This window comes from Mya arenaria, chromosome 3, assembly GCF_026914265.1.
Source record: "Mya arenaria isolate MELC-2E11 chromosome 3, ASM2691426v1".
Classification (NCBI taxonomy): Eukaryota; Metazoa; Mollusca; class Bivalvia; order Myida; family Myidae; genus Mya; species Mya arenaria.
In genome coordinates this window covers 88,125,400-88,152,501 of record NC_069124.1, presented here as the reverse complement: position 1 = coordinate 88,152,501, position 27,102 = coordinate 88,125,400, and the positions used below count along the sequence as shown (strand labels likewise).

Sequence of the window (27,102 nt, the reverse complement as noted above, 5' to 3'; positions counted from 1 at the left end):
TTTTATAACAACCGACGCCAAAACCAAAAAGCCTCCAAGCACTTTTACTATAGTGGTAGATATTTCAACGTCATAGAAATACATTAATAAAGTGAATATCAACGTTGTTAACGCTAATTAATGAAAATTGTGGTCTTCAAAGACGGTATTTGAGCAAATATCAACATTTGCTAAGAGTTTCAGCTTTTTTATCGTTTTAACACTCCTTACGGTTTGTCTACTTTTATTTTGATATTCAAAAGAGCGCATTTCACAAAAAAACATGAGCGAGTACCTTTAACATTGATTAAATAGGTTAGGTAGATAATAATAATACAAACATTGACGCAATGCATGTATGCATATTATTTCATCGCATTCCTATTTTCGATATGTTGACATAAATTGCATAACATATACATTAATAAACATTTATTCGTAACCCTCTGCAAATGGTTAGGGTTGAGTGAAAATCATTGGAACCAGGAAGTGAATTAAGTGCCAGGCGAACTAGCCATTTGACTGAAGATTGCAGTGTGTTCCGTGATCAACGACTGGCAAGATGGGTGAACTTGACCTGGTGTTCGCCATTGACTGCACGTCCAGCATGGACCCCTACATCACTGAGGCCCGCGACAACGTCATTGGCATTATCAACGCGCTCGTTTCGTTGGGTTGCGACCTCCATATGGCTTTAGTGGAGTACAGGGACCATCCGCTATGCGAGCCTACCTTTGTGACACAGACGCACGACTTTACTACCATACCTGGGGAAATGAAGAATTGGCTCCAAATGGCGACGGCAGCTGGAGGCGGCGACGTACCTGAAGCTGTAGCTGATGCCTTGCAGGCAGTACTTTACCTCAGTTGGCGGGAGAAGGCGACAAAGGTGTGCGTGTTTATAACAGATGCACCACCACACGGACTAGGCACCTATGGTGATAAGTTACCGGACGGATGTCCGGATGGTCTGGACCCGATGGAGATTTGCCGCCAGCTCGCCACTAAGGGGGTGAGCGTATACATCGCCGGATGTGAACCGAGCATATGCGCATATAAGGACTTCTATCTGTCTGTGGCGCACATGACAGGCGGCCAGTACGTGCCTTTGGACCACGCAAAGTCTCTTGTAAACGTGATCATATATGGGGCAACGGAAGAAATGTCGCTTACAAATTTGGCCAATGAGACTGAGGCGCTAATCGAGAAGAGGATTGAAGATGGCGAGCCAATAAATGAGATGGAGCTTTCTATGTTTCTGCAAACAAAATGGCAACAACAGGGTGTGACCACTCAACAGCTACAAAAGGGAAAGAAGGAATTGAAGACGGCCATGGCGTCTAAGGCTGCCATGAAGATGACCAGAATGGACTTCAGTGACGTACAAACACACTATAAAACCGCAAAACCAAAGCACAAGTGGAAGGTGGGGGAAACTCCAGAATCCAAGCAAAGGGCGGAGATTGATGCCAAACTTGCAGCGCTGTCGCAGCTTCCTACCAAAACTAATCTTGCCACTGGTGGTAGAACCACGCTGAGTGTGGGAGGCTTGGCAGAAGCGCTGAGGGAGGCTGAGGCTGACACACAGGCCATCGACGCGGGGCCCAGCGACTTTAGGTGTATCCAGGGTGGTGTCACTCTCACACAAACGTCGAGGATTGTTCAGAAGTCTGTGATAAAGATGTCAAGGCTACGAGCATCCATTGCTAAGCCTTGAATACAGTAACACGAAACAACTTGTCAAGAGATGTTTTAGTTTTGGGTTGTGTTGTCCATATAATCAGTTTTCTACAAGTACTAGTCTCATACAGATATTATTTATCTACAGTAAAACCAACGTAAAATGGATATGAGTTTCTTACATTACAAACTACGTAAAAAGGGATATTAGTTTTCTACAGTACAAACTACTTAATATGGATCGAGTTTCCTACAGTACTGATCTCAGATTTATTTGTGTTTTTCGTGAACATGGAGAGTGGACCATTTCGATATGCCATTAAATTGTCGTAGTTTTCACGAACTTACAACTTAATTACATGTTGTGTGTTGTTCGTCAACTTTAAGCGGTTTTAAATAGTTTCTGACATGGTCCGCTTATACCGTGATCGCAAAAACTTAAATACCCGTTTTTGATTTCATTGTATCTCTTAATAATATGTAGCCTGTACCAAATACTTATTCAGTAAATTCTTGAACAAGTGTATATATAAAATAATCGAAACATGATAAACAGCAAATGTACTACACTGTAATAATATATTCTTGAATTTGTTAACAAATGTATAAAAAATCGAAACATGATAAACAGTATATGTACTACACTGTAATGATATATTCTTAAGTTTTAAACAAATGTTTAAATTATTCTATGCAGAAACATGATAATAAAAGTCGAGAAACCCTCGACATTCGTAGGGTGGTTTGTTTGCTCTCTGTGTGAAGTATGTACTGATGATCTACAATTGCAATACCATCCACATGTATTAACAGAACATACTTGACCAAGTTCGTTTTAAATGTCTATATATTCTTCAGTCTTGAATAAATTTCAAACAAACATCAATATAAGCTCAGTTCAAAGTGGACTGCAAAGCTGACTGAAAACTCCTTTTTGATATTCTATCTACTGAAAGGAAGGTCTCTATGGTGAAATTTAAGGTGATAGTTTCACGGAACTGGTCAGGTCGAACATAAGAGTTGGTCCAATCATGCGTCGTGAACGTGTACTGGTTTCGGGCGCGTCGTCTTGTCCGCAGGTACGTACACATGCGTTCCACCAGGCGGGACCGGAACCTCTCCTGCACGCACCGGGCCGCGCCGATGTTCGGTACTGGAAGCACGAAATATTGAGTGTTAGCGATGTAAATACCATCCTCCTCATTCTCTGGTTGTATTCCTTTATAGAAATACGGGGATGTATCGTTTGTATCACGCTTTATGTCCGCATGAAATATTTCGTCGCCGGATATGTTGGTGTACAAAGTGTAGAACATTGTAACAAATCCCGGGCCGGAGATATCGAGCGTGTGCACAAGCAGTCTGGCCCGGGCGAGATTGTCAATGAGGAGCTTGAGGAACGGGTGGCGGGACCGGCAAAAGATCAAATTGTTGTTTAGCCGGTAGGGCTGGCCGCTAGTGAACACAGGGTGCTCAAACGGCTCCGGTACCAAGATACACGTGTATCTTGCCGTCACCCGGTCTAACGGCCTCAGAAATGTAATATCAAGGTCAGAATAAACCCCGCCGAACACATATAACACGGTGTATCGCAGCATCTCGCTTCTCAGTACATTCTCTACGTAACTATCGAACACGGGTAACAGTATTGAGAAATTGTGTTTAATAAAACTTCTCCCGTTTGCATGCCCCCAAAAGTAATACGTCCAATCTTTATGGTGTTTAAAAAATGAAATGACAGGCTGTTTGAATTGCTTTGGAACGACAATCCCCTTTCCTTTAACAGCATCGGCACCGCAAGCCTCCTCCTCACATATCCACATCTGGTGCATAGTGCGTGGTATCGTGGTCGCTCGTACATCTGCGGAGGGGAAGTCTGTTGAGACATCGGGCTCAAACCCCGCCTCCATTGGAACGATCTGGTCCATAGGCGCGTGTGGGCGGGCGGGGCTGCCATTCGCCCAGGTACCAGGATCCATCACGGCCCCTGTCCCAACCCCCACTTTTACCCGCTTCGGGATGTCCGTACATTTCAATCGCTGTCCATTGGTCATTGCTTCTTCGCCGGCAACTTTAATCTTGATCTGCTTGCTGTCAACTGAAAGAAATGAGAAAGACTAAATGTGTTCTTCTTTGGATTGTGATGGCTAGATGCAAACCGCGACAGTTTCAGCTTTCTGATTGAACACCATTCCAGATAGACAGTTAGTCTTTAAAAAAGTGATATTAGTAAAATTAAAAAAAAATACGGGTAGCACGCCCCCAAACCCCTCTACAACATCGGACTTTAGCATATTTTGTTGTCGCACATCTCTTAAAATGTCGACGAAGGGCCTGACAACAAGTTATGTTGTTGTTAATATACAGAACAATATAATGCGTATAGTCGGGGAGTGGAATTTGTTATTGGTCCCATGTTAAGTAAAGTGCATATTATGACTATGCCTCAGTGCGTTTGACTGGATTTGAATATAATATATTTTTTTTTAATTGATGATTTATTTGTTGTTGTTTTTTGATATACAACAGCGACATTGAAAAAAAGAGAGTATGTTATGCAAATATATAATAGTGACCAGCTACCCATGTAGGAAATATCTTTGACTGTTCCCTTTAGTTTTATCGAGTACCTGCTTCAGTAGCAATAACGTTCTATAATTATGGGTCATTGTCATCAACTTAATCCGCTTAATGACAAACAAGTGTGTCATGATAACCGTTTTATGTTGCACATTTCGGATGAAGGTTTGATCAACAGAAACATGTTAAAATACTTTCAATTATCATTGTTCAAATTTCTTAAAAACACAATATTTCGAAACACTAATGCACCTGTCATATGTGATATGTAGACCAAATAAAAATATTTTAATATTTTGGATTAAAAATTGTCATTTACGACAACAGAAGTAGGTATATTTTCCTATTTTTATCAAAATCTTATATTCGCGAAAATAATTTTATCCAAAAACTAACTACATGTTTGTCAAAAATGTTATTTTCGTCAAAACTTACCAGATTTTTACCAAAATCTTATTTTCGCGAAAATAACTTTAATTTAGCCAAAAACTAACTACACTTTGTCAAAAATGTTATTTTCGCCAAAAATTACAAGATTTTCACCAAAATCTTATTTTCGCGAAAATAACTTTATTTTAGCCCCAAACTATCTACATTTATGTCAAAAATGTTATTCCCGCCAAAACTAACCATATTTTCAGATTTATATCAAAATCTGATTTTCGCGAAAATATTCTTATTTTCGTATGTTAGTCAAAAAAGCTATTTTCGCGAAAAAAGCCTATTTTCGTATTTTAGTCATACCGCATATCATGAATATTATGATACCATAACAAGCCCCTTTCATGTATGCATGTGAATGCATTTAATGATCTATTTCAGTTGAATGCACTAAAAGAACATCTTTTTGACTTTGTTTCGACCAGTGATAATTTTGTAAATGCTCTTATCGCCGTTATCTGGCACTAGCTATGCACAGAGCTGTATTTATTGAAAATAGCTACATACGAAACCAGGAAAATTGCACATACCAAACAAGTACAAACACATTCCGAATGTAATGAATGCTATGAAGACAATGTTGAACACTACTATTTTCCTCATGTCTATTGTCACACACATTGTTCGTGAGTTTTCCTCATGCGACCTCCACGGTTCACCTGGTACCTGTAAGACCGTACCGCACAGGTTAACACTTGACACTCGCCTTAATAAGTATTGTCAGGAGTATTTGTTAAAACGCAATTAGTCATGCTCAACTTTTCCTATAGAATATTTTTTCTTTGGAATCTCAATTTAAGTTTTTAATCAATTTATTCTATAAAAGATTGTTGGTGTAGAACATATGTACGGCTTTTAATAACTTTTGATGTTAGCAAGTTGAGATTTGACTTTAAAATGCGCACAATATAAATTATGTTGAGACCAAGTATTTATTTATTTTAAATTAATGCATATCAACGATAAAAACAAGCATATGAGTGTGGTACAGATAAAAAGTTATTAGCCTATATAAATGTGTTTTTTTAATTAATACATACCTGGCCTAAAGTTACCAAGTTAAACAAGAGCTGTCGTATAACATGAATGAATACATTATATGATGTAATATGTGCCTTTTAATGAAAAGTCAAACTTAAAGAAGACAAACAAGAGCTGTAGTAAGACATTGCGCTCGACTACGCCGCTTTGCCTTAGAAGTTAAACAATAATGTAATATGTGCCTGTCAAAAGCAATAAAAAATCAAAATTAAAAAGTAAACAAGTACCCCGATGTGACAAAACCGGTTTTTTATTGATTGGCAGAAGAGATTCAGTTTCAACTGCTTTCTTCTTCTTTTTTTGTAACAGAGACCTTGATCCTTGGGGCCCCAATCACAATCCCATTGAAGTCCTCCATAAACTCTTCCAATATACAAAGTTTGATCACTCTATGTCAACCATTACACAAGTTATTCAGTACTAACCATTTTTCCATTTTTAGCAACAGTGACCTTGACCATATCTCTAGGGGCTCAAAACATAACCTCATGAAAGGTCTCTGGAAAAATCTTCATATATACTAAGTTTGGTCACAATATGTCGACCGTTACTTAAGTCATTCAATACTAACCATTTTTTATCAATAGTAACTTGACCTTGATCCTAGGGGCCTCAAATGCAATCCCATGAAAGGTCTCCATTAACTTTTCCTATATACCAAGTCTGGTTACTATATGTCAATCCTAGCTTTTTTATTTCATACATATTTGAAGGTGACTTTGACGCTGCTCTCCCACCAGCCTGCCCGAACAATGACGCAAGTCCTTATAATAAATAGTTTTCCCTTTGTGAAAACCTGGTTAAGAATATAAAAATGTGCCCGCCAAAAGAAAAAAAAATGAAAAAAAGATCAATCAAGGGCCATCATTTGTATTCAGGGTTAAAATGGAGTTATGCAACCTTGTTGTAAGGTGGTCATCAATAATTCTGCGATGTATTAAGTCAATTGAATGAAGGGTATAGAAGTTTTATTAAAATCCCAACTTGCCCTAAAACTTTTACCTGCCCTTAAACTTTAACCTTAGTTCCTTAGTCAATAAGGGGCCATAATTTGTATTAAGGGTAATATGGAGTTATGTAGCTTCATTGTGTGACAGATCCGAACAACTGTGTGAAGTATTAAGTCAACTGAATGAAGGATAAAGAAGTTATTAATAAATATCCAAACCTGCCTTGAAACTTTAACCTCAGTTCCATAGTCAATCAGGGGTTATAATTTGTATGAAGGATAATATGGAGTTATCTAACCTCATTGAGCGATGGTCCTGAACAACTGTGTGAAGTATCAAGTCAATTGAATGAAGGATAAAGAAGTTATTAATAAATATCCCAACCTGCCCTAAAACTTAAACCTAAGTTTCATTGACAATCAGGGCCATAATATGTATAAAGGATAACATGGAGTTATAACCTCATTGAGTGATGGTCCTGAACAACTGAGTGAAGTATATTTAGTGAATTGAATGAAAGGGTATTGGAGTTAAAAGTGAAAATCCCAACTTGCACCAAGTCTTTAACCAGACGCCGACGCAAGTAGTACAGCCCTCCGTATTCTTCAGTCGAGCTAAAAATGCCATTGCGACGAAAACAGGTTTTCAATGATTGACAGAAGAACTTCAGCCTTAGTTGTGAGATATAGTATTAAGTATTAAGCGAATTGAATGAAGGGTACTGGAGTTATAAGTGAAAATGTCAACCTGCCCTAAAACTTTTAACTGGACACCAACGCCGACGCTGGGGCGAGTAGTAAAGCCTCCTTATTCTTTAGTCATGCTAAAGACTTACTAACTTCGAAATAATCCTTTTATGTAAAAAAACATTATCCACTTTCCTTTTATTTGACCATGAACATTTTAAAAAATCAACTTACATTAGAGAATGATTTAAGATATTTCATGAATACCCGCCCTGATCGTACACATAGAAGTACCGTACATGTTATCATATTCATTTTATGTCACTAATGCTGAAACCCAAACCCACATTCACGAACTATATACAGAATAGTATCAACAACTGTTCTTTGTTGCCTTGGTAACTAGTTGGGATATTTCACAGTGGAAGTGTAATGCCAGCGATCCCACACCACTGTAGTAAATACAAACATAACTATGATTTCAATTTTATTGATCATTTACAGTTTAGCACTTTAATTGTCATTTATTAAACAAAAATCAATGTAACAACTTGTCATAAATCACTATGAATGCAAAAGAAACAGCCTCAATGTCGCAGTTATTTAAAAGCATCCCTGAATCTCTGAACAATGAACAGGCACTTTCATCAGGGCTTGTCTTCTCCCACCATTGTGTTCATGCTCATGTACCCGGGTGCATCCCTGGTTTCCATGCTGCACCTTCACCTGCTGATTCCCGCATGTCAAGGAGGAGAATGTTTGCCCATGTGTTACCATGGGAACCTAACCAATCTGTCAGTGACTTGTTATAGAGTGTTAACCAGTCAGTATTCAGAACAGTTCAATCACTGTCGTCATCCACTGGTGGAGCTTTCTTTCTCTTCTTAGCACGCGGTTTTATTGCTTCCTCCTACAAGAAGAAACATACTGCATGAATTGATTGCATTATATTAGATACTATTCATACATTATCACATGCTATACCCTGTTTCCAGTTTAATATAGCAATCATGCTTTTTTCTGTATTACACATATGAAATATGATCTTTTTGTGTTGATCAGAAATATATATCACTCTGCATGTTTATAAACAAATTAATTGGTTAAAATGATAGCATAATTGGCAATATTCTAGCAAGTTGTACGTTTATTTCTCATTTTGAATTTATGATGAAGACTTATTTGAATACAGAAGCACATTCTCAATCAAAATAGTAAGAGGAAAGCATAGTCTTGATTTCATGAAAAACATTTTAAAAGATCTTCAGAACTTAATGTGTCGAAACAGGAAATGGCGTCATGAGCATGGGGAATAACATAAAAAATGAAAACTCTCTGGCTCATCGACATTTTCCAAGACCGCATGGAATCGCCCATCGCATGACGAACGTTCCTACCATCGTAATCAAGTAATTGGTCTGATTTCATTAATCAAAAGGCAACAACTCTTGTGTCACTGACGTGATCTAGACGAATGTTATGCCTGCAACACTGCACTATGGTTATTCAAACTTTCAAAAAAGTTTCATTTATTTGTGTACTTTTGTTATACAAATATGACTGCAAACACAGGGAAAGACGGAAGCTAAGAAATGGAGTGAGTAAAAATGGCCGTTTTATTTCCTATAAAAGGTAGACAGTAACATGGAATTAAAGCTTGGCATTAAAAACTACACCTAAACAAATTTCGTTATAAGTATAGTGTTTTTGGCGTAATTCTTACTGGATACCACTGGATACATTTTAGTGTGAGTTCTACTTATAAACAGAATTAAAACGATCAGATGTATCTGTGGTTTTAAATTATTCCAGGTACTACATTTCAGCCATGCTTGTACATTTCAGCCATGCTTGTAGTAAGGGAAACGGCATTGCCTTTACTTGTACAAATAACTTCATGTAAATCAAAGCCAAAACAATACGATATATTTTAAAGAAGAACAGACTAATGTACTTTTTTGCTACTAAATGTTAAACACATGTTGCTAATGCCATCAAGTAACATCTAAAATCATGAATTATGACAGTTAATTCTTTTTGTAAATGATAACAAACCATGCATGTCAAAGTGGAAGACCCCCAAATTCCCGCCACCCCCATCACCCCATACCCCTTCTCACCTCGCTGCTCGAGGATTCACTTTCGGAGTCGTCTATCACGAGTTTCCTGCTCTTCCCAGCGGAGGAGGATTTGTTACCAGAGGAGGTGCTTGAGGCCGCTGCAGCTGCCGCCCGTCGCCCCGGTAACCCCCGTAGCACACGGGACGTCTTCAGGTCTGCAATATCCTCCGCCAATGCCAACAGGTCACTGAATCTGAAATAAAACACACAAACATTTAAATGGAAGAGCAAAAGAAATGAAGTTGATACTCAAGCATGCTGCTCTATATTTCTATTGTACAATCATCATGAAAATTAAGAACAGGCTAAAACAATAACAAGAGGCAGTATGGAATGCTGTATTATAGCCCAATTTTTTATTTCTACAAAGGCGTTTTTCAATACAATGGTTAGTGGGCAATAATTAAAACTTCCTATTTACCATCATTTAATGTATTGTTTGGAGCAGAACTTCAAATATTGTTTTTGTCTTTGATTAACATAATTATTCTGACTAAAAGTCATGAAAAAAGTCGTAACTGCATACAAGTTTTATGAAAAAAATATTAAAAAGTTGAATATATAACATATTTTTATTTTTTTTAAATTTGACCTAGCCGAGGTGACCCATATTTAAAATTGTTCAGGACAAAATACAAACAAGTATGCTGACCAAGTTTCATAACAATTGGATAAAAAACTATTAAATTTATTGACAGGTATTTCTTTCTGACCAAGTTTTAGTTTTTTAGCAGAGGTTAAACATATTTTCATAGCTGTTCAAGACAACAAGCAGGCAAGTATTCTGACCAAGTTTCACAATTTAATCAAAACTACTGATTTTATGACATGGATGCAGAATTGTTTACGACAGAAACCTACCAGCCTGGTTTTTGACATTGTGTAAACTGCATTTTTTCGTAGAAAATTCTGGCTAAAAAAACAATTTCAAATGATGCGAGCATCATAACACATTTGTATTTTAGCATATATTTAAGAAAAGCAACAAAAAGCAAGTTAAGCATACTTGGTTTTCTGTGAGTCACTGGCTGTCTGCTGAATCTGCTGGAGGGCTGTCTGTATACTTGAGTGTTGTAACACTGAAATATAAATACACACACAATGTATATTCAAAATACTTCAAGAAAACCAGGAAGTCAGATGGATAGATATATGGATGGATTTCCTTACACAGGCCTATTTTATATACTAACACAAATAATGAAAATACAATAGGCATACATCTCTCTTAAAGCCTTTGAACCTGTATCAGTGAAAAAAAATAATGTCTAAGGCAGTAAGCTAACTCAACTTTCAGGTCCTCAGTCTACAGTTTGAGTTGACAATCAGGCTGTCTACTGCAAGTGGCAACTTACATGATATGTTCCTGCAGATCTGTCTCATATGGTCGAGATGTGCCAGGATCTGGTCAGTTGATGGACTGTCCTTTTTTGCTGTTGACCCAGGCCTGAAATACAAATGACAGTCAGCCAGAGCCCCAATTCAACTCCAATCTGACCTTGACCTTGACCCATCGATTCTTGCTTAAGTTAATGGGAGGAAAACATTTTCATTCTTTTAGTAACAGTGACCTTGACCCTGATCCCTCCCCCTCAAAAGTAGTCCCAGGCTAGCTATTCACATAAGCTACGTACACACCACCTTTTATTACTATCCATCAATGCTAGTTTAAGTTATTGGCCCGCACGTCCAATGACATCCCACATTCTAATAACCTATTTTTTGGAAACCTGGTTAAAATTTACAAATACTACAATATTGCAAAGTTTGTCTTGCCCAGCCGGGAATCCTATTCAGGTCTCTTGATTGCCGGTCAATATGTTACCATGATATAATGCCATTGTCACGCAAATTTTACTTTAAAACTTTCTATGATACTAACAATTTCCCCTCAACAGTAGAATTACTAGACTGTGGCAAATTATCTAACATGGAAATGTAACTATATCTTCTCTTTTGGCATTTAACTTCAAGGCAACCTGGGGGAGGGGACATGATAAGGAGTGAAGGTGTGCGAGGTTTTAATTGAATTCAAGATCTGGTATTTGTGAGCTAAAATGTCAACTGCCTGACTTTGATAGTCAGAATCTCAGGGAAGAGAAGCTTTTCAAGTCACTTTCTGTAGAAGGAAATGAAGAAGTAATAGCAATGTTAAATATTTTAAAGGGCCATCATTCAGTCATGCATGTACAGACCAGACTGGTTTTTAATAGAAAGTACGCTCTTATGGATATCTAGCTACTGTACAAGTTCAGTAAACATTGGATAATAAACATCTGGTTGGTTCTCGAAGCAAACCAAGCTCTTATGATTATAAACCTACTGTATAAATTTAGTTACTGATGGAAGGACGGATGATGGACACTGTGCCATGGCATAAGCTCTTCTGGCCTTGGCCAGTAGAACTAAAAATCTAAATTCAAAACCTAAATACATTGTGCTTTTTATCATATGAAACTAGCAGGGTTAAAAAGATAAATGTAGATACCAAACAACATTAGAGGATCACAAACCTGAGCCTTTTCTTATTTGGTGTCCCACCATTCACTTTGGAGAACTGGGAGTATATGAGATCAGCCAGCTTGTCCTCAAATTCTTGGGCCCAGTAATTCAGGATGGAAACTGTGAAAAAGTCGTTCTTCTTGCACTCACGACAAAGGATCGGCCGCAACAAGTCCGACGATGGGCTGCAAGGGAGGGAATGCTTCCAAAATGACAATATTCACAAACTTAGAGAAATGTGTATATGTACATTCATTGTAAACAAATAAACCAAGTTTTTTTATTAAGTATATTGCACTGTAACAGACAAAAAGATGCACATGTCTTGACATTTATTCCACCTTTTTAACTCATTTAAAATGAAATGAACCTTAGCACCAAACCAAATCATGAATCATGAGTAGTGAAGTGGGAATGAGAATATTTACCAATCCTGTTTCAGTAACACCATGATACTGGTCAGGGCCTCTGCATGACCTGAAAAGATGAGAAACATTACAACCTTATAACTTATGACCGTAACAACTGATTCAGGTAAAGATTTGGTCAAATAACTGATAAAATACTTGTAAGTGTCAATTGTGAAATATTTAATACAAATATGATTTTAAAAGAGAAGTGTGTACATACAATGGTAATCTAGTTTTGGTAGCATGGGCATAACGTAGTCTAGGGGTATGTTGTGTGCAGTGATGAGCTGCCACAGGAAGTACTGTTCAAGTGTCTCCCAGTCCAGGCTCGCGTCTGAAACCATCACACATACAAGATGCCAGAACTAGGCAAACATCTAAAGAGATGCTGCAATCTGATGTTTATTTACTGAGTTTTTAAATCATAATCTCATCTTTAATTGAAAATAACTTTCTATAAAGGTCAATCAAAAGCAACCAAAGCATAAAATGTACCAAAAAGTATAAAACACTATATAGTTGAAATAGTACACTAAATGTATGGAAGAACAACAAAGCAAAAAGATATAAAGATCATCCAATTTTAGTCAGTTTTGTATTGTCTTGCATTAATAAATGATGCCATAGAATAGAACTGCTTGAACACATTAAAAGAGCTTACTTAGGACTTTGAGGAATGACTCCTTGCGGAACATGACGAGATTTCCCTGAAGGATTTGACAGATGAGTTCCTGGAGCTGGGACCCATCAATAGACGACACGACCAGCTGTAGCAGCTCAGCGTTGCCCACACACACATTCGGGAACTGTAAAGCAGAATCTATGTTGTAGCATTGTTCATCTGATAGTAACATGGATGTTTGCATGTCCAGAGTTCCTTAGCACGATTGAAAGTTACTGGGATGCATTCAAAATTCAGAGCACATGGTTGAAGGCCTTCTAGCCTCGTTTTATATGGAAAATTACCAAAACATCACTAGTTATTTTTAACCAACAATAATAAATATCATATAATAATTATACCCTACATTGTATTGATCACACGCATGACGTCAGAGGTCATAGTGGCAATATATCAACAAATCAATGTTTTTTTAACAAATCAAGTCAATACTTATTTGGCGTTTACAAACACATATACAAATAAATTGCTGGTAAGAACGTGATGCGACTTACAATGTACATAAGGCTAAAAACGAGTCACTTCTGATAAAGAAATAACTATTTTTTGCTTTCAATGGTCGTAAAATCAGACAATTTCTGACGCTTCCATTCATATTTAACATTGCGGTTAATGACACGCGGAGAATCTCTGAGGGTCTTTCAGCAAACAAAACAGTTTATTTTTTGGAGGAAACCCACAATCAACGGTTTTATCCCTTGGAGTGAGCAAGAAGTGGGTCTTACTTGTTTAGTGTACTGAATACTTGAGTTCCTTACCTGTGTGTATATGTCAGGGAGAAGGAAGGTGAAGAGCCGTACGTCGTCCTCCTCACATATTTTCATGTCGGCCAGCAGGCAAGACTCCAACGTGTGCCCATCTTCCAGGGTACGGACAAAGTCGCGGTATGTCTGCATCTTCTCATCATTCGCCTTCCTGAAAACACCAGAAAACACTGAGAAACTAATGTAACATTAATTAATAATCAAGATTATATGTAAACCACCTGTATAACAAAGCTGTCACACCTGCATACGAATGATGTACAACCTGCATAACTTCACACGTCCACAAATCACATCCCTGTTAATTTAAAGTAGTAATATTTTTTTATTGGTTAAATAGCACCTATATTATAAATAGAATTATTTTAGCACATTGTTGCAATAACATAAATTGTATTGTATAAATAGAACATGATACAAGCACTTTGTCATTTACATATTCATTATTTACAGAATATATCAGTCAGTATGAATACAAGAATAAAAATAAATATTTGTGACTTCTATTTTCATCGTAGTCGTAAAAATCATGTACACTTACTTAGTTTTCCCATATCAAAAGCATTTGAATCTGGCTATTAGATGGTGACAATTGTCACACCTTTGATACTTAGAGCCATGATCATTAAAGGTAGCCATCTTTAATCCTCAAAAGCCATAAATTTTTGAATTTGTTACACAGCTGTGCCCTTATTACCAGATATGTCACAACAGCGGCATGCTTGATTTCTGCAGAGACTGAGTCGATTATCATAAAGGCCGCTTAATTCGCTGCTTACATAAAAAAATTGTGTCGCCATAATATCGCCCAAATTAAAAATTGTGGCCACTTTTGAGCAAATGGCAGCAATGGTGATTGCTGTAACACCTGCATAACTAAGCTGTAACACCTGCATATCTTAGCTGTAACACTTTCATAACATGCTATTCCACCTGTAGCACCTGCATAACTAAGATGTTACACATCTAACAAAGCCATCTTTGTTGGTCTATAATTAATAAAGCCAAGAACATAAACATTGCTTAGCAATTTTTAACCGGTACCTTAGACTTTGAATACCATGTTCCATGTGAAAATCATTAACCAATTTTTGTTTGATTGTAAAAGGTTGAAGTTGTTCACAGTGTAAAATATGTGTCATGTAATGTTGCTATCACGAATGTCATATAGAAATGTTTTGATGACTGCACTTTCATGAATCATAATTTTGTACTCACCCAACTTTGAGGAAGTAGAGGAGGTTGTATCCTATGCGAGGCTGTTTGAGGTACATCTCCCCTAGGAGTGAGAACAGTGGGGCTCTGGAGGGTGACTCCTCTTGGGTAGAGCTCAGGAATCGCAGCATCACAAACAGCGGTGTACCAATAGACTCCTCCAGGGACCTGGGGGGGGAGTTGCAGAAGTATATGACGAAGGATAATTCCTTTTCACATTTAGTGAATCAGATGTACACAAATTGTGATATTGTTTGATACAAATGACTTTATTTTGATATCTCAAGAAAGGAATTTTTTGTAAATAATATAATTTTAATTACCAAAGATAGGCAATATCACTAAAGGAGTAGTTAAGAGCTTATCCATAACAAATTGTGACACATTCTATGTTATAATAACAAGATATAGAAGACTACTGACTCATCATCGATGTCCTCGGGGAAGATGTTAGTGTTAAACTGGTCAATGAGGATCTGACAGAGGCATGTAGCAAGGATGGCAGCCATGTCTCCGTCAAAGTCCTCGTCATCCCTGACAACCATCTGCATCAAGCGGTCAATCTTCTCACACTGGTCCTCTTGTACACTGAACACACCAGATTTACGTAACATATTTACACAGTATGTCACTTCAGTTTGCTAATGAAAGTAGAATCTTAACATTTCATAACCATATTCGCTGGATGAGTGGTTGTTTTTTAAATGCATACCATACATGAATGTAATTAACATGTCAATCGATGCATTGCTCAACCTTGGAACATGTTCGAGGTTGGTTGTCAGAGTAGTTCAAAGAAAATTTATTTGATAATGCAACCCATGCGCTATTTTTTTATTGACAAAATATAATCCCTTAATTGGGTGAATTAAAAACAAGCATCATGTTAATTTATACCCTCCTTGTCTGCAACAAACATACTACTGTATATATGACTTTTTACGAATCTGAATATAACATCAAGCAAGACAAATGACATGCCAGATTTTTTATTTGATTACTAACGTTTCATTGAGAAGCTGTTCTGTGAAGTATCTGATGTCTCCGTCCAGCTGCTGTAGATGCTCCGTTATGTCCACGGACTGGTAGCGTTGCGGATCTCGAATAGGCCTAAAAGTACTTTCAGTTTTGTTGTTAGCTGAAAGAAACAAGAAAGACAAGTCAAACTCCTAAAAAGTTCATGTTTTATAGGGTAAACCTATTCCATAATAAAACTTCCATCAAAAGTTCAAATAAGAGTTTTATTGTTAATAACCAAGGGCTCAAAAATGCTATGTTTGGCCAAAAAGCTTTTGAAATTTCAATGATTTTAGGCTTAAATGTACAAAATTATGTTAAAATGAGTTTATGGCAGTTCTTAGCTGGTGTTGGTGTATACAATTAAGTAAATAACTTGACATAAAATCTGATCACAAATCCCTTTTGAAAGCAGACTAGAGAGCTCACATACCCAGTGGGGATTCATCCTCGTCATCAGAGAATGCTGCATCAGACAGGTCATTGTCAGGGACGATGTGGTTTGTTTCCTCGTCCATGTCAAGACTAGCCACCTCCTTGTTCACCGATTCTTCTTCATCTCCCTTCACCACTGAAACACACAGAGAAAACAGGCTGCATCTTTGTAACTTAAAAGACCAATTGTTTAACAGTGTTCAAGTTACATTCTCGGGCATTTTTTTTACAAGATTCAGTGTGGTGAAAATGCAAGAATTCATTGCATTTGTACGTCTGTTCGCACTGTTTTAACGCAGGACGGTAAGAAATAAGAAGCACTTGTACTGTTACTGGATTTGCTACTTTTGCCTCCAACGTCACACTATTAGGTTATCAATCTTTCGGCAAATGTTTAAATAAAAATACTAAATCACATTTTTGTTGGGATATCTAGTTTGTTTTTTGAATAAAAAGGGAAAGTTAAAAATACTATATTTGTAACAGTTGCAAGTAGGAAGAAACTTACTATCTGTTGTCATGAACTCTGTGAATGTGGTCCTAACTAAGGCCCGCAACTCTTTATCAAGTTTTGGATTCTCAAATAAAGGTTGTAACGACCTGCAATATTAATGGAAAAATAATGGTTCAATACACAAGCTGACTCGTTGAGAATAACAAGAACATTAGTTTACGTCTTATTAACAGAATGGTATTCTAATTCTGAAGAACACACATGCTGCTAAAACACCTTACAATGCAACTTAAGTGATGTTAAGCATTATCTAATGAAGATCAAATACTTATAGTAGTAAACCAAGAACAGCAGTATTCAAGTACACCTACGGTAAAACTCTCTTGTCCAAAATTGTTTTCAAGGACTTGTGAATTCCTGATCTGACTTGTTCTGCATACATTGGACAAAAGTTGTTCATTATCTGTAGAAAAATAACAACAAATATTATTGGAATTGTTCCTGATGGAATTGCAATGTGGGGATAAACAATTATAGAAAACTAAAAAATATTTTTTATCACCATATTATGTTGTTTACATAGTATCGTATCAATATAAAGAATAGAGTTGCCATTGTATTCTAAGGCTTATGGATGAAATCAATATGTTCAATTGAATTTAGAGTTTGAATTTAGAGTGAACCCAAAATAACCTAAAAATGTAATATTAACTCATTGAGTGCATTCAAAGCTTAGTACCACTAAACTGAAGCCCATTCAAACCTGTACCTTGATGTTATAATGATAGAGATCATGAGGAAAAGGACTTACTCTACACAAGAAGTCTAACAAAGTAGCTGTTATGGCGGGATGAGGTTTTATGGAGTAAAACATCACAAGAACAGCTGGCTCTGTAACAAGAGGGTAGTAAGTCATAGCCATAATGATAAAATATGGGGGTTAGCATGAAAATCAGTCTTCACTGATGAAGTTCAAGAATATAATAGATGATATATATTTTGCAAAAAATTATAATGTGATTTTATTATATGCTTTCCAGTGATTTATAATGATTTTTCAGTAAAATAAAAATGATATTGCACTTTTTATGCAGTGAAATAACAATTTGTTGTGTTTTTCACTTTACTGAGATTTAAGGATGATCTCATTTCGAAATTGAACATCAACATGCACAGGGCAGGTACACAATAACAAGGAAGTCATATACGAAATAACATCACGTTCGCATACAATTTGTTATGCTTTTCTGAGCAACTACAATTAAATGTCATTTTACATCCTTTTTAGGCATATTATTAAAGAAACATTGTTTGCTTCACTGCAAGATTGCAATGTTTTTCACCTCATGAAAAACCAAAGGAAATTTTCATTTGTGGTTATGCCACTCGTGAAATTAAGCTTGTAGTTCTCACTCGGTGAAATAAAGTACAATCTTACACTGAAACAAGCAATTATCCTCTTTATATTCTACAGTGAAGGGAGAAACTCACGTATCTATTTTATGATTCTACAGCAATGGGAGAAACTCACTTACCTAAACTTATTATACTGCAGCAAGGGGAGAAACTCACTTACCTATATTCATTATACTGTCTTTTTCTGGGTCAAAAAATATCCAATCATAAAACAATGACAATTTTGCATTTGATGCAGCCACATTTGACTGAAATGAGAAAGATAAAAAAGGTTAGTATGACACTAAAAGCCCACCATAATTTTCTCCATATAAACAGCAAAAGTGCCTAAAAATCTCAGAAATTTAAATTATGAACCTAGATATTACGTTGGTATCTTTAACATGAACTCTTTAATTTTACATATGTACTAAAAGCCAAGTAGAAAAATTATATATGATTTTTTGAAAATATGTATACCTCAAATTACATCAAAATTACTGAAATAGACTAACTTCATTACAACCAGATCACAAGTACATACTGTGCATGTTTGCAGGAGCCATCCAATGACGGCCCAGCGGGGGATGATGTCTGAACACAGGAGCTCGTTGGAAGGATGGAACACACAACAGATATATCGGATGAGATCACAACGTAGAGACTGACTCTCTGGCGTTGACAGGTACTGAAAACATACATGATTATATCAAAACATACACTTTTTTTACATATGAAGGATTAAACATTTTACGAGCTTAGAAGAAAGGGGTAATTATCGTTCTGCATGTCATTTTTGTTGTGATCCATTAAACAAAGAAATAGTATACTTGTTAAAAAAGTTTGAAAACGTTAATACACAAATTTGATAGGACAAAAGTATTATTTTCTGCACAATGCCAAAAAGCTTTCATAGATTACAAAGTCATATATTTATGAAGAATCATTAAGAAGCTACAAAATAAGATCTCAAATAGCTATCACAAAATTAAGTCAATGGAAATCCCTTCAAACTGTAAAGATCATTCAGTAGCAAATTTCTATATCTTGCAAATACACCTTTTTGAATACAGTGTTTAAATATGCTATGTCGTGCACTGAGGACACTGGCAAGCATTTTTTTCATCAGATCTCACCTGTCTCTGAAACCAGTCCTGGTAGCGTTTGTGCTGGCCAAACTTCACCTTGGTAGTCAGAAAGATCAGCTTGTTCTCCATGTCTGGAGTAAGACGCGCAATCTGGTACTTCCGAGATGTCCGCGTACCAAGCAACTGCTGTATTCCTAAGCACACATTTACTGGTTTAATCTTTAGCAGCAAGGTTTTTGGACAAGAATTGTAATGTATAAGTACTTTAAAAATACCTAGTATTGAGTAGGAAGTTATTTTAATGATTTCTCTGTAAAACATAAATATACACAGTATTATACTCATTTCACTGTTTAAATTAAACAAGAACTGTCACAGAGACAGCGCGCAGGACTATTTCGCTGCTTTTAAGTTTTATAATTGCAAAATAGAGTTATCCTACTCTATGATTTGAGAAAGTTTGATTGTTGAAAAATGTTTTATAAAGACTGAATGCAATACATCAAGTAGTTGCTGAGATTTAAACCTATGTAATACCGTCCTTGACCTTTGGTGGGGGGCATTTTTTTAATATTGAGCAAAAACCGTTCTTTTTTTTACCTTAAGGCCACCACAACCTTGACCTTTGACCTACTGGTCTCCAAATCAATATGAGTCATGTACCAGTCATGACCAACTGGCATACCAAGTATGAAGTTCCTGGATGCAAGTATTCTGTAGTTTTTAAAAACCAACCAACATATCGTTAAACACCTGAAGGTCACTGCAACCTTGAACTTTGACCTACTGACCTAAAAATAAAAAAGGGCCATCTGCTAATCATGACCAACTCGCATATCAAATATGAAGTTCCTGGACCCAAGGTTTTTAAGCCAAGAAAGTTTTCACCTCAAGATCAACCTTGACCTTTGACCTCCTGATCTCAAAATCATGGGTGTCATCTGCTGGTCAACCTGCATACCAAGTATGAAGTTCCTGGGTCCACAGATTCTAAAGTCATTGAGCAGAAACGAAATGAAACATACGGACGACCTGATGGACAGGACAAACACAATATGTCTCCACTATGCATTGGGGGAGTCATTATGACTTAAAGATGCTAACAGGCGAAACTTTATCCTAGGTGTGAAGCCCACGCCAGCCTGAGAAACATAGCTCTCCTTTTTCTAAGAATAGTCAAGCTTAAAACTGTATGTACCTGTAAAGTTAGGTGCTAGTACTGTTGGCTTGAGCATGACGTCCCTCCAGAGAGATTCAAACTCGGGCAAGCGGGCAACATTCTGGAGCAGCCTCACCAGGTCACGTCCAATACCCATACACTCTGTCCACTAAAACATACATAGAAATTTTATCACTTGATACCTTAACTTTTTATTTATGTAACTGACTAAGAAATGGCAAACTAGACAGGAAAACTACCAAGCAAACTGATTTGAAAATAATAAATATCAGCTTATAGATGCTGTCCTCACAAGTTGCTGTCCTCATAATTGAGATTAATCAAATTAATATTACCTAAAGACTGATGGTCAACATGGCAGAGGTGCATATTGATTTAGAGATTCATTTTCAAAACTGCTTGAGTGAATTCCTCTGGATGTTTCATCACTATAGGTTCTGAACAAAGTCTGTATGTCCCAAGCACAGATATGTGCATATTTCTTTTAAACAATGCATTCTGCTGATGCACATGTCCAAGAGCAACTAATTTAGTACTTAGGATGCATTTAAATTAAATACTGTAATATGCACTCAGATTGAATTTAATCCTCTTTAGAGTGTGTATGTACCTTATCCCTGAGAAGAGAGGCAGTGAACTCAGCCTCACGTTGTCGGAGGTTGTGGAAGATCTGGCCAGTGTGGTCGACAATCACCCGCAGGAACGTGTAGATAACCGTCGGCACCAAGCCTGGAAACTTGTCCAACCAGCTCCTGCACGGAACCAGCATGCCATTATAAATGTCCATTGTTTACATAATATGCTTATAATTAATGATCTATGAACCATAATTCATTCAACAACAAGATTGTCAATTGCATTTATACCTTTAACATAGGAACGTTAATGTCTGACAGTTTGAGACAAATAAAGAAACTAGGTCTATCCATGACCACAATGTCTGTTACCAGTAATTCCTCGAACCAGATCAACAGAAACATATTCTATTAAAGAATTGTAAATGAAAATTGTATAATGTTTAAACTACTGGAGCATTTTTAACAGAAAAGAAATCAAAGTCTGCATAAATCAGGCTGAACCTACCTACATACATGTATATACAGGTCGAGAACAGAAACAAATTTTTAAAATGGTTGTTGAAAATTAATAAACCTGTAAAAAAAGTACATAAAAAGTGTTGCTGTAATGTCACTGAAAAAAAACTACCTGTATTCTGCTAAAATGTCCAGAACACTTTCTGCTAACCACACATTTTTCGGCGTTATGTCACCTCCTAAAATACACATGGGCAGACTGTGCTTACAAACCAATAAACAAAAATATTACTCTTTAATTTCTCTCACAAAACCTAATTATTAATACATTCCAAAGATGCTTTAACATACATAAATTTAATTTCTAAATAGAAAAACAAAATCAAAATCAAAATGGCCAAGAAGAGCAAGTCTCACCTGCAATTTGCCTCAGAAGGGTGTTAATAGCGCCGTCGGCACCAAGTACAGAGTTTTTCACAAGCTCTCGGGTCAGCCAAAGTATCTGCGACCGCCCTATATCCTTCAACTTGAGCCATTTTTCAAACACTATCTGGTTCAGTCTGTTTAACATGATAGTAAAAGAATCACGAGTCACCAGGTTGATGTCTCGATAGTGCTGTAAAAACATCAAAATAGCAGGCATAAAAACTGAAAGTAAGTAGTCACATTTTCATTTCATGATGTTTAATAAAAGTATCAGGCATTCACTTTAACTCTTACAAATCAAATGGCCATTTTTTCATGTTAATGACAGTAACCCCCTTGAACTCGACATGATGGTGCGTGTGTAACAAACCTTTGGAGCATTAGCAGGGTCTGTGAGAATGGCGTAGAGCAGTCCAATCTGGACCTCTTCGTGTTGCTGGGCACCCTTACACACCTGCCACAAACGAAAGAAGATCTCAAACATTTTAAAACAAGAGGCCCAAAAGGGCCTATGCTCTACTGGCATGGCTTTTGTGGTCATATCAATCCAGAGCATGTATGTATGGGTAAAAGGCAACAGACATGTACTTTATGTTTTGTGTTTGGGTTACCTGAAAACGTAGCACGTTCAACATCTGAGCCCAGAAAGTATTGTAAGCAGATTAGTTGCATGAACTATTTTGATATGTGCCAAGTAAAAGTCATCTGACAAAAAAACTAGAAATGTGTCCATAGGACACGGATGCCCCCACTTCGATTTTTTGTCACAGAAAAATAAGCCATAATGATTATTCAGGATAATCTGAGGGCCCTAACTCCTAAATGATTAAAGCGATTTCCATGGCTATCGAACTTGATCAAGATATTATGGTCACAAACATGTGTTAAAAGTTTGGTGAGGATTGGACAAACAGTTTTCAAGAATTAGATCGGAAACAATCTTCGGGACGTATTTTTCAAGTCTTTTTTTGCAAATAAAGGGCCGTAACTCCTAAATGACAAAAGCGATTTCCATGGCTATCGAACTTGATCAAGATATTATGGTCACAATCATGTATGTAAAGTTTGGTGAGGATTGGACACATACTTTTCAAGAATTAGATTGGAAACATATATTTTTGAAGTATTTTTGGCAAAAAAGGGCCGTAACTCCTAAATGACTAGAGCGATTTCCATGACTATCGAACTTGATCAAGATATTATGGTCACAAACATGTGTTTAAAGTTTGGTGAGGATTGGACAAACGGTTTTCAAGAATTAGATCGGAAACAATCTTCGGGAATTTTTGGCAAAAAAGGGCCGTAACTCCTAAATGACTAAAGCGATTTCCATGACTATCGAACTTGATCAAGATATTATGGTCACAAACATGTGTTTAAAGTTTGGTGAGGATTGGACAAACGGTTTTCAAGAATTAGATCGGAAACAATCTTCGGGACGTACGTACGTACGTACGTACGTACGGACAAGGGCAACCCTATATGCCGCCACTTTGTGGGGGCATAAAAATGCTTTCAAAACTGTACTCATAGTAAAAATTTCTGTAGTTTTAAAAGTTAAAAAAAGTTGGTCAAAGTCAAGGGCATCCTAGGACAACATTGATCAATTTGAACAAACATTCACAATCAGTTGTGCTGAGATGGATGCACGAACACACAAAAAGATTTTCAAACCTTTCCAGATTTACGTTTACCAAACCTGTGAACCCTGGGTGTGGCCAGTAATGACACCAGGTGCATAACTTAAACATTCACAACCAATTTTGTTAAGATGAATGTGCAAACTACAGAACTTAAAGCTAAAAAATGGCCTTTGGGCTTTCAACAAAAACAAGGCAGAGTAATTCACAAAATCAACTGCAGAAGCAAAAAGCAAATTGTCTCTCAAAATCCTAGACTTGCAAATTGTCTCCCTTAACTCTAGACTTGAATTTACATGTACATGTAAACTTGGCTAAAAATAGAATTCGCTCATGCAGACCTGGCTAAAAATAGAAAGCATTTCTTTAAAACTTTCATGGCCCATAATCTAGGCATTTATGGACGGATCTGGCTGGTTTTCGAAAGGAACCGAGCTCTAATGGATATCTATATACTGTACAAGTTTCATCGAGATACAATCAAAACTGAAGACTGTATCGTGTTCACAAGCAATTGTTTACAGACGCACAAACGCACGACCGCACGGATGCACATACTACGTACACATTACCATCGCATAAGCTCTTATGGCCTTTGGCCAGTAGAGCTAAAAAGAAGAAGCAAAATTCCATTATATTAATAAAATGTTGAAATAAGTGACACTAAATATGTTATATACAAATGAAATGAATGTTTGATTCAAGTTTTACACATTACATGTATGAATTTTACAAACCAGAAAAATATTTGCCCTAGATTTCAGTGAACAAAATGTACTTAAAGATATTCAATATACATTTCCAAGTACAAAACACATGTAAATCCTACTATATTTCTGAATTTTATTATATCTTAATGTTAATTTCAAACTTATTGGAAACATTGAACACTGTCAGTTTGTATTTCAATGACACTAATATATTATCAAAGGGTAAAATAATATTACATGAGAATTGAGAGCATCATTTGCTTCTCGTTCTGACAGTCCATTCACCAGGCTTGTGACTGCATTGTAACACCGCTCTAGTCTCTGAAAAAGATATAATATGATCAATGTTATTAAGAAGTACCCTAGTGAAACAAACCATTTATAGTTAATACTGATGAACACATTTAATGCGAAAACAATTAAAAATTTAATCAGGTCCAGAAAATAACATAGTGAAAGATTTGTTGAAAGACAAGGCTTTGACACCTGCCAATTTGGCACGCAATCCACAGATTTCAATAATGAACAAGCTGACTATAATTGAGTTAAGTCCATATGTCAGCATCCGATCCGCAATTGCACAGAAATGAGCAGTGAGGGATATTTTGAGGATGCAAACCCAAAATTGACATGGTTTAGTTTGAAGTACACATATGATCGAAAATCTGCGTAAAATGGTATGTCTGCTGAGTGCAGCGTAATAAGTTTAATTAAATGTTAATACCTAAACACCTTACAGAATGTACCGCTCTGACAAGAGAAAAATAGCTAGTGCAGTGACCATGTATCATGCAGCAAATAGTGCTGATTTAAAATTGACATCTAGGTAACTTCATTGACAGTTTATTCCGTCAATGTGACAGTTGTGTTCAGTCAATAGATAATCCCTCATTCACTATTCTTTATGGAAGCTGTCCCAAAAGAGCAATGGATGGAATGTGGGTCATTGCTACAGAAAGGATCGGGCGAGTAAGATTCTCCAGCTTCAATTTTAATTCCTTTTTCTTTTCTAAAATGAAATAATTGAACATTATAATTAAATACCAGATGTCAACAGTCAAATTGAAACAGGAAATGTTACCTCATTTTCTTATTGAATGCACATGGTCGAATGTGGGGACTGTCTAATTGTTGTATGTTGTAGATAATTCTTTAGGGAATCAAAGAAAACAAATGATTCACTGCTAATTGTTAAATTATTTCATTACTATTGAATAAATTATTAAAATGTTTTTAATCATTTATAATGATTATAAGCTGGTAATATATGATCTGGTTCCTGGCTTCTTCATAAATGAATTGGCAGCAGTAAGTGTCAAGGTTTAGGTAAAAGAACATTGTTATGATAATTGAGCAGATCAAAGCTAAACGTCTTTGAACAAAAACTTGCAAAACTAGCCGATTTTGTTCGAAAATTTTGTTGATAATGTAGGGCGAGTAATTTTGTGCAGGGAAAGTCATACATGCCATATCCCCCCTGCAGGTGGAAAAATCCCCAGGACTTTTTATCCTTCCCTTGGTCTCCAAGGGGGATAAAAATCCCTCGGAATTAAAAAAAAAAAAAACATATTTATTTGGAGAAATTTTTCTACAGGCAATAATGGCAAATTGAAACCACAGTATCTGAGGGAACTGAATGTAAACAAACAACTCCACAAGGGAGAAAATGACTCTTGAATTACAATGAACAGTTTCTTTTAAATATTTGACAAATGCCTAAAGGAAACTTTTACAAGAAGTAATTAATTTATTTGTATGTAATTATCAATGGAAAACAAATATTCCTATTTGGGAAATGGAAGAAATAAATAGTATTTATTCAATTCTCTTAATGTCTGAAAGTCTTCAGTGCTGATAGTAAGCAGAATTATTTAATAGACTTTGGAGCCTACGACATTTTTTATTCTACCATTGATGACAGTGTATCATAAGAATATGATGATTAATACAATACTTACGTACGTTCAAAAGGTAAAGGTTTTCATAGCAATAAATATATGTAAATATTATTTTCCGTGCTTTAGTCTAAAATTATTTTGATATTTTGCCAACTTAGACCTGCTAAAAAATCTCCCCGAATACTACCAAAATCTCCATGAATGTTCAGCTTTTTTGCCCAAATCCCCTTGAATGGTCTCCAGAAATATGGCATGTAAAAGGAGAGCGACTAGAAAGTGACCCAAAACATTTTTTGGAGGCCTGCACATAGTCAAACATCAGTTTCAAACTTTTGTCAACATGGAAATTAATTACAAATTACCTCTTCGAGTTCATCTTTACACTCATACACATTCGATATAAGAAGTCCTTTTTGTTGATCCATTTTATTTTATATTTTCATACCGGCAAACTAAAAACATGTGCAGTGTTGACATATTGAACTCTATTTATAGTAACAACTTCCGGCAGTCCTACCGCCATGTTTTCTATTATTAAAGAGAAAATGTCCAAAACAAAGGCTAACGATCCAAACACATACACCAATATTAAACAGCTTTGAATAATGAGAATCTTTTCAAAGTATGAGTTTCCGTTTAGGCCCTTTTGTTGCTGTTTTATTTTGTATTTTGGGACAATCTTTATCGGCAAATTTTAGTCTTTCCAGAAATTTACTGCCGTAAATCGACATTAATGATTGTCGTGAAAACAGAGTATATTGGCAAATTTGACTTA

The 27,102-nt window shown here is 36.4% G+C and overlaps 3 protein-coding genes across 3 annotated transcripts; 1 reads left to right on the top strand and 2 right to left on the bottom strand.

Annotated features, from left to right (window-relative positions):
* The first annotated feature begins 388 nt into the window (after positions 1-388).
* LOC128227043 (uncharacterized) lies at positions 389-2,396 on the top strand. The gene has a single exon (XM_052937221.1). It carries the CDS (start codon positions 542-544, stop codon positions 1,694-1,696), a length of 1,155 nt encoding a protein of 384 aa, XP_052793181.1. The 5' UTR covers positions 389-541; the 3' UTR covers positions 1,697-2,396.
* Positions 2,217-5,347, bottom strand: LOC128227042 (uncharacterized). The gene is made up of 2 exons (XM_052937219.1): positions 5,211-5,347; positions 2,217-3,757 (listed from the first exon to the last, which is right to left on the bottom strand). Exons 1-2 carry the CDS (start codon positions 5,299-5,301, stop codon positions 2,553-2,555), a joined length of 1,296 nt encoding a protein of 431 aa, XP_052793179.1. The 5' UTR covers positions 5,302-5,347; the 3' UTR covers positions 2,217-2,552.
* Positions 5,348-7,831: 2,484 nt separating this feature from the next.
* LOC128228941 (integrator complex subunit 3-like) lies at positions 7,832-27,060 on the bottom strand. The gene is made up of 26 exons (XM_052940503.1): positions 26,690-27,060; positions 24,667-24,750; positions 22,450-22,533; positions 22,071-22,269; positions 21,826-21,892; positions 21,230-21,371; positions 20,638-20,767; positions 19,488-19,633; positions 18,896-19,039; positions 18,533-18,620; positions 17,768-17,847; positions 17,328-17,419; positions 17,011-17,102; positions 16,501-16,638; positions 16,056-16,188; positions 15,474-15,638; positions 15,054-15,218; positions 13,830-13,986; positions 13,051-13,195; positions 12,610-12,723; positions 12,408-12,456; positions 11,991-12,164; positions 10,833-10,924; positions 10,484-10,556; positions 9,478-9,670; positions 7,832-8,267 (listed from the first exon to the last, which is right to left on the bottom strand). Exons 1-26 carry the CDS (start codon positions 26,750-26,752, stop codon positions 8,199-8,201), a joined length of 3,078 nt encoding a protein of 1,025 aa, XP_052796463.1. The 5' UTR covers positions 26,753-27,060; the 3' UTR covers positions 7,832-8,198.
* Between the last annotated feature and the right edge of the window lie 42 nt (positions 27,061-27,102).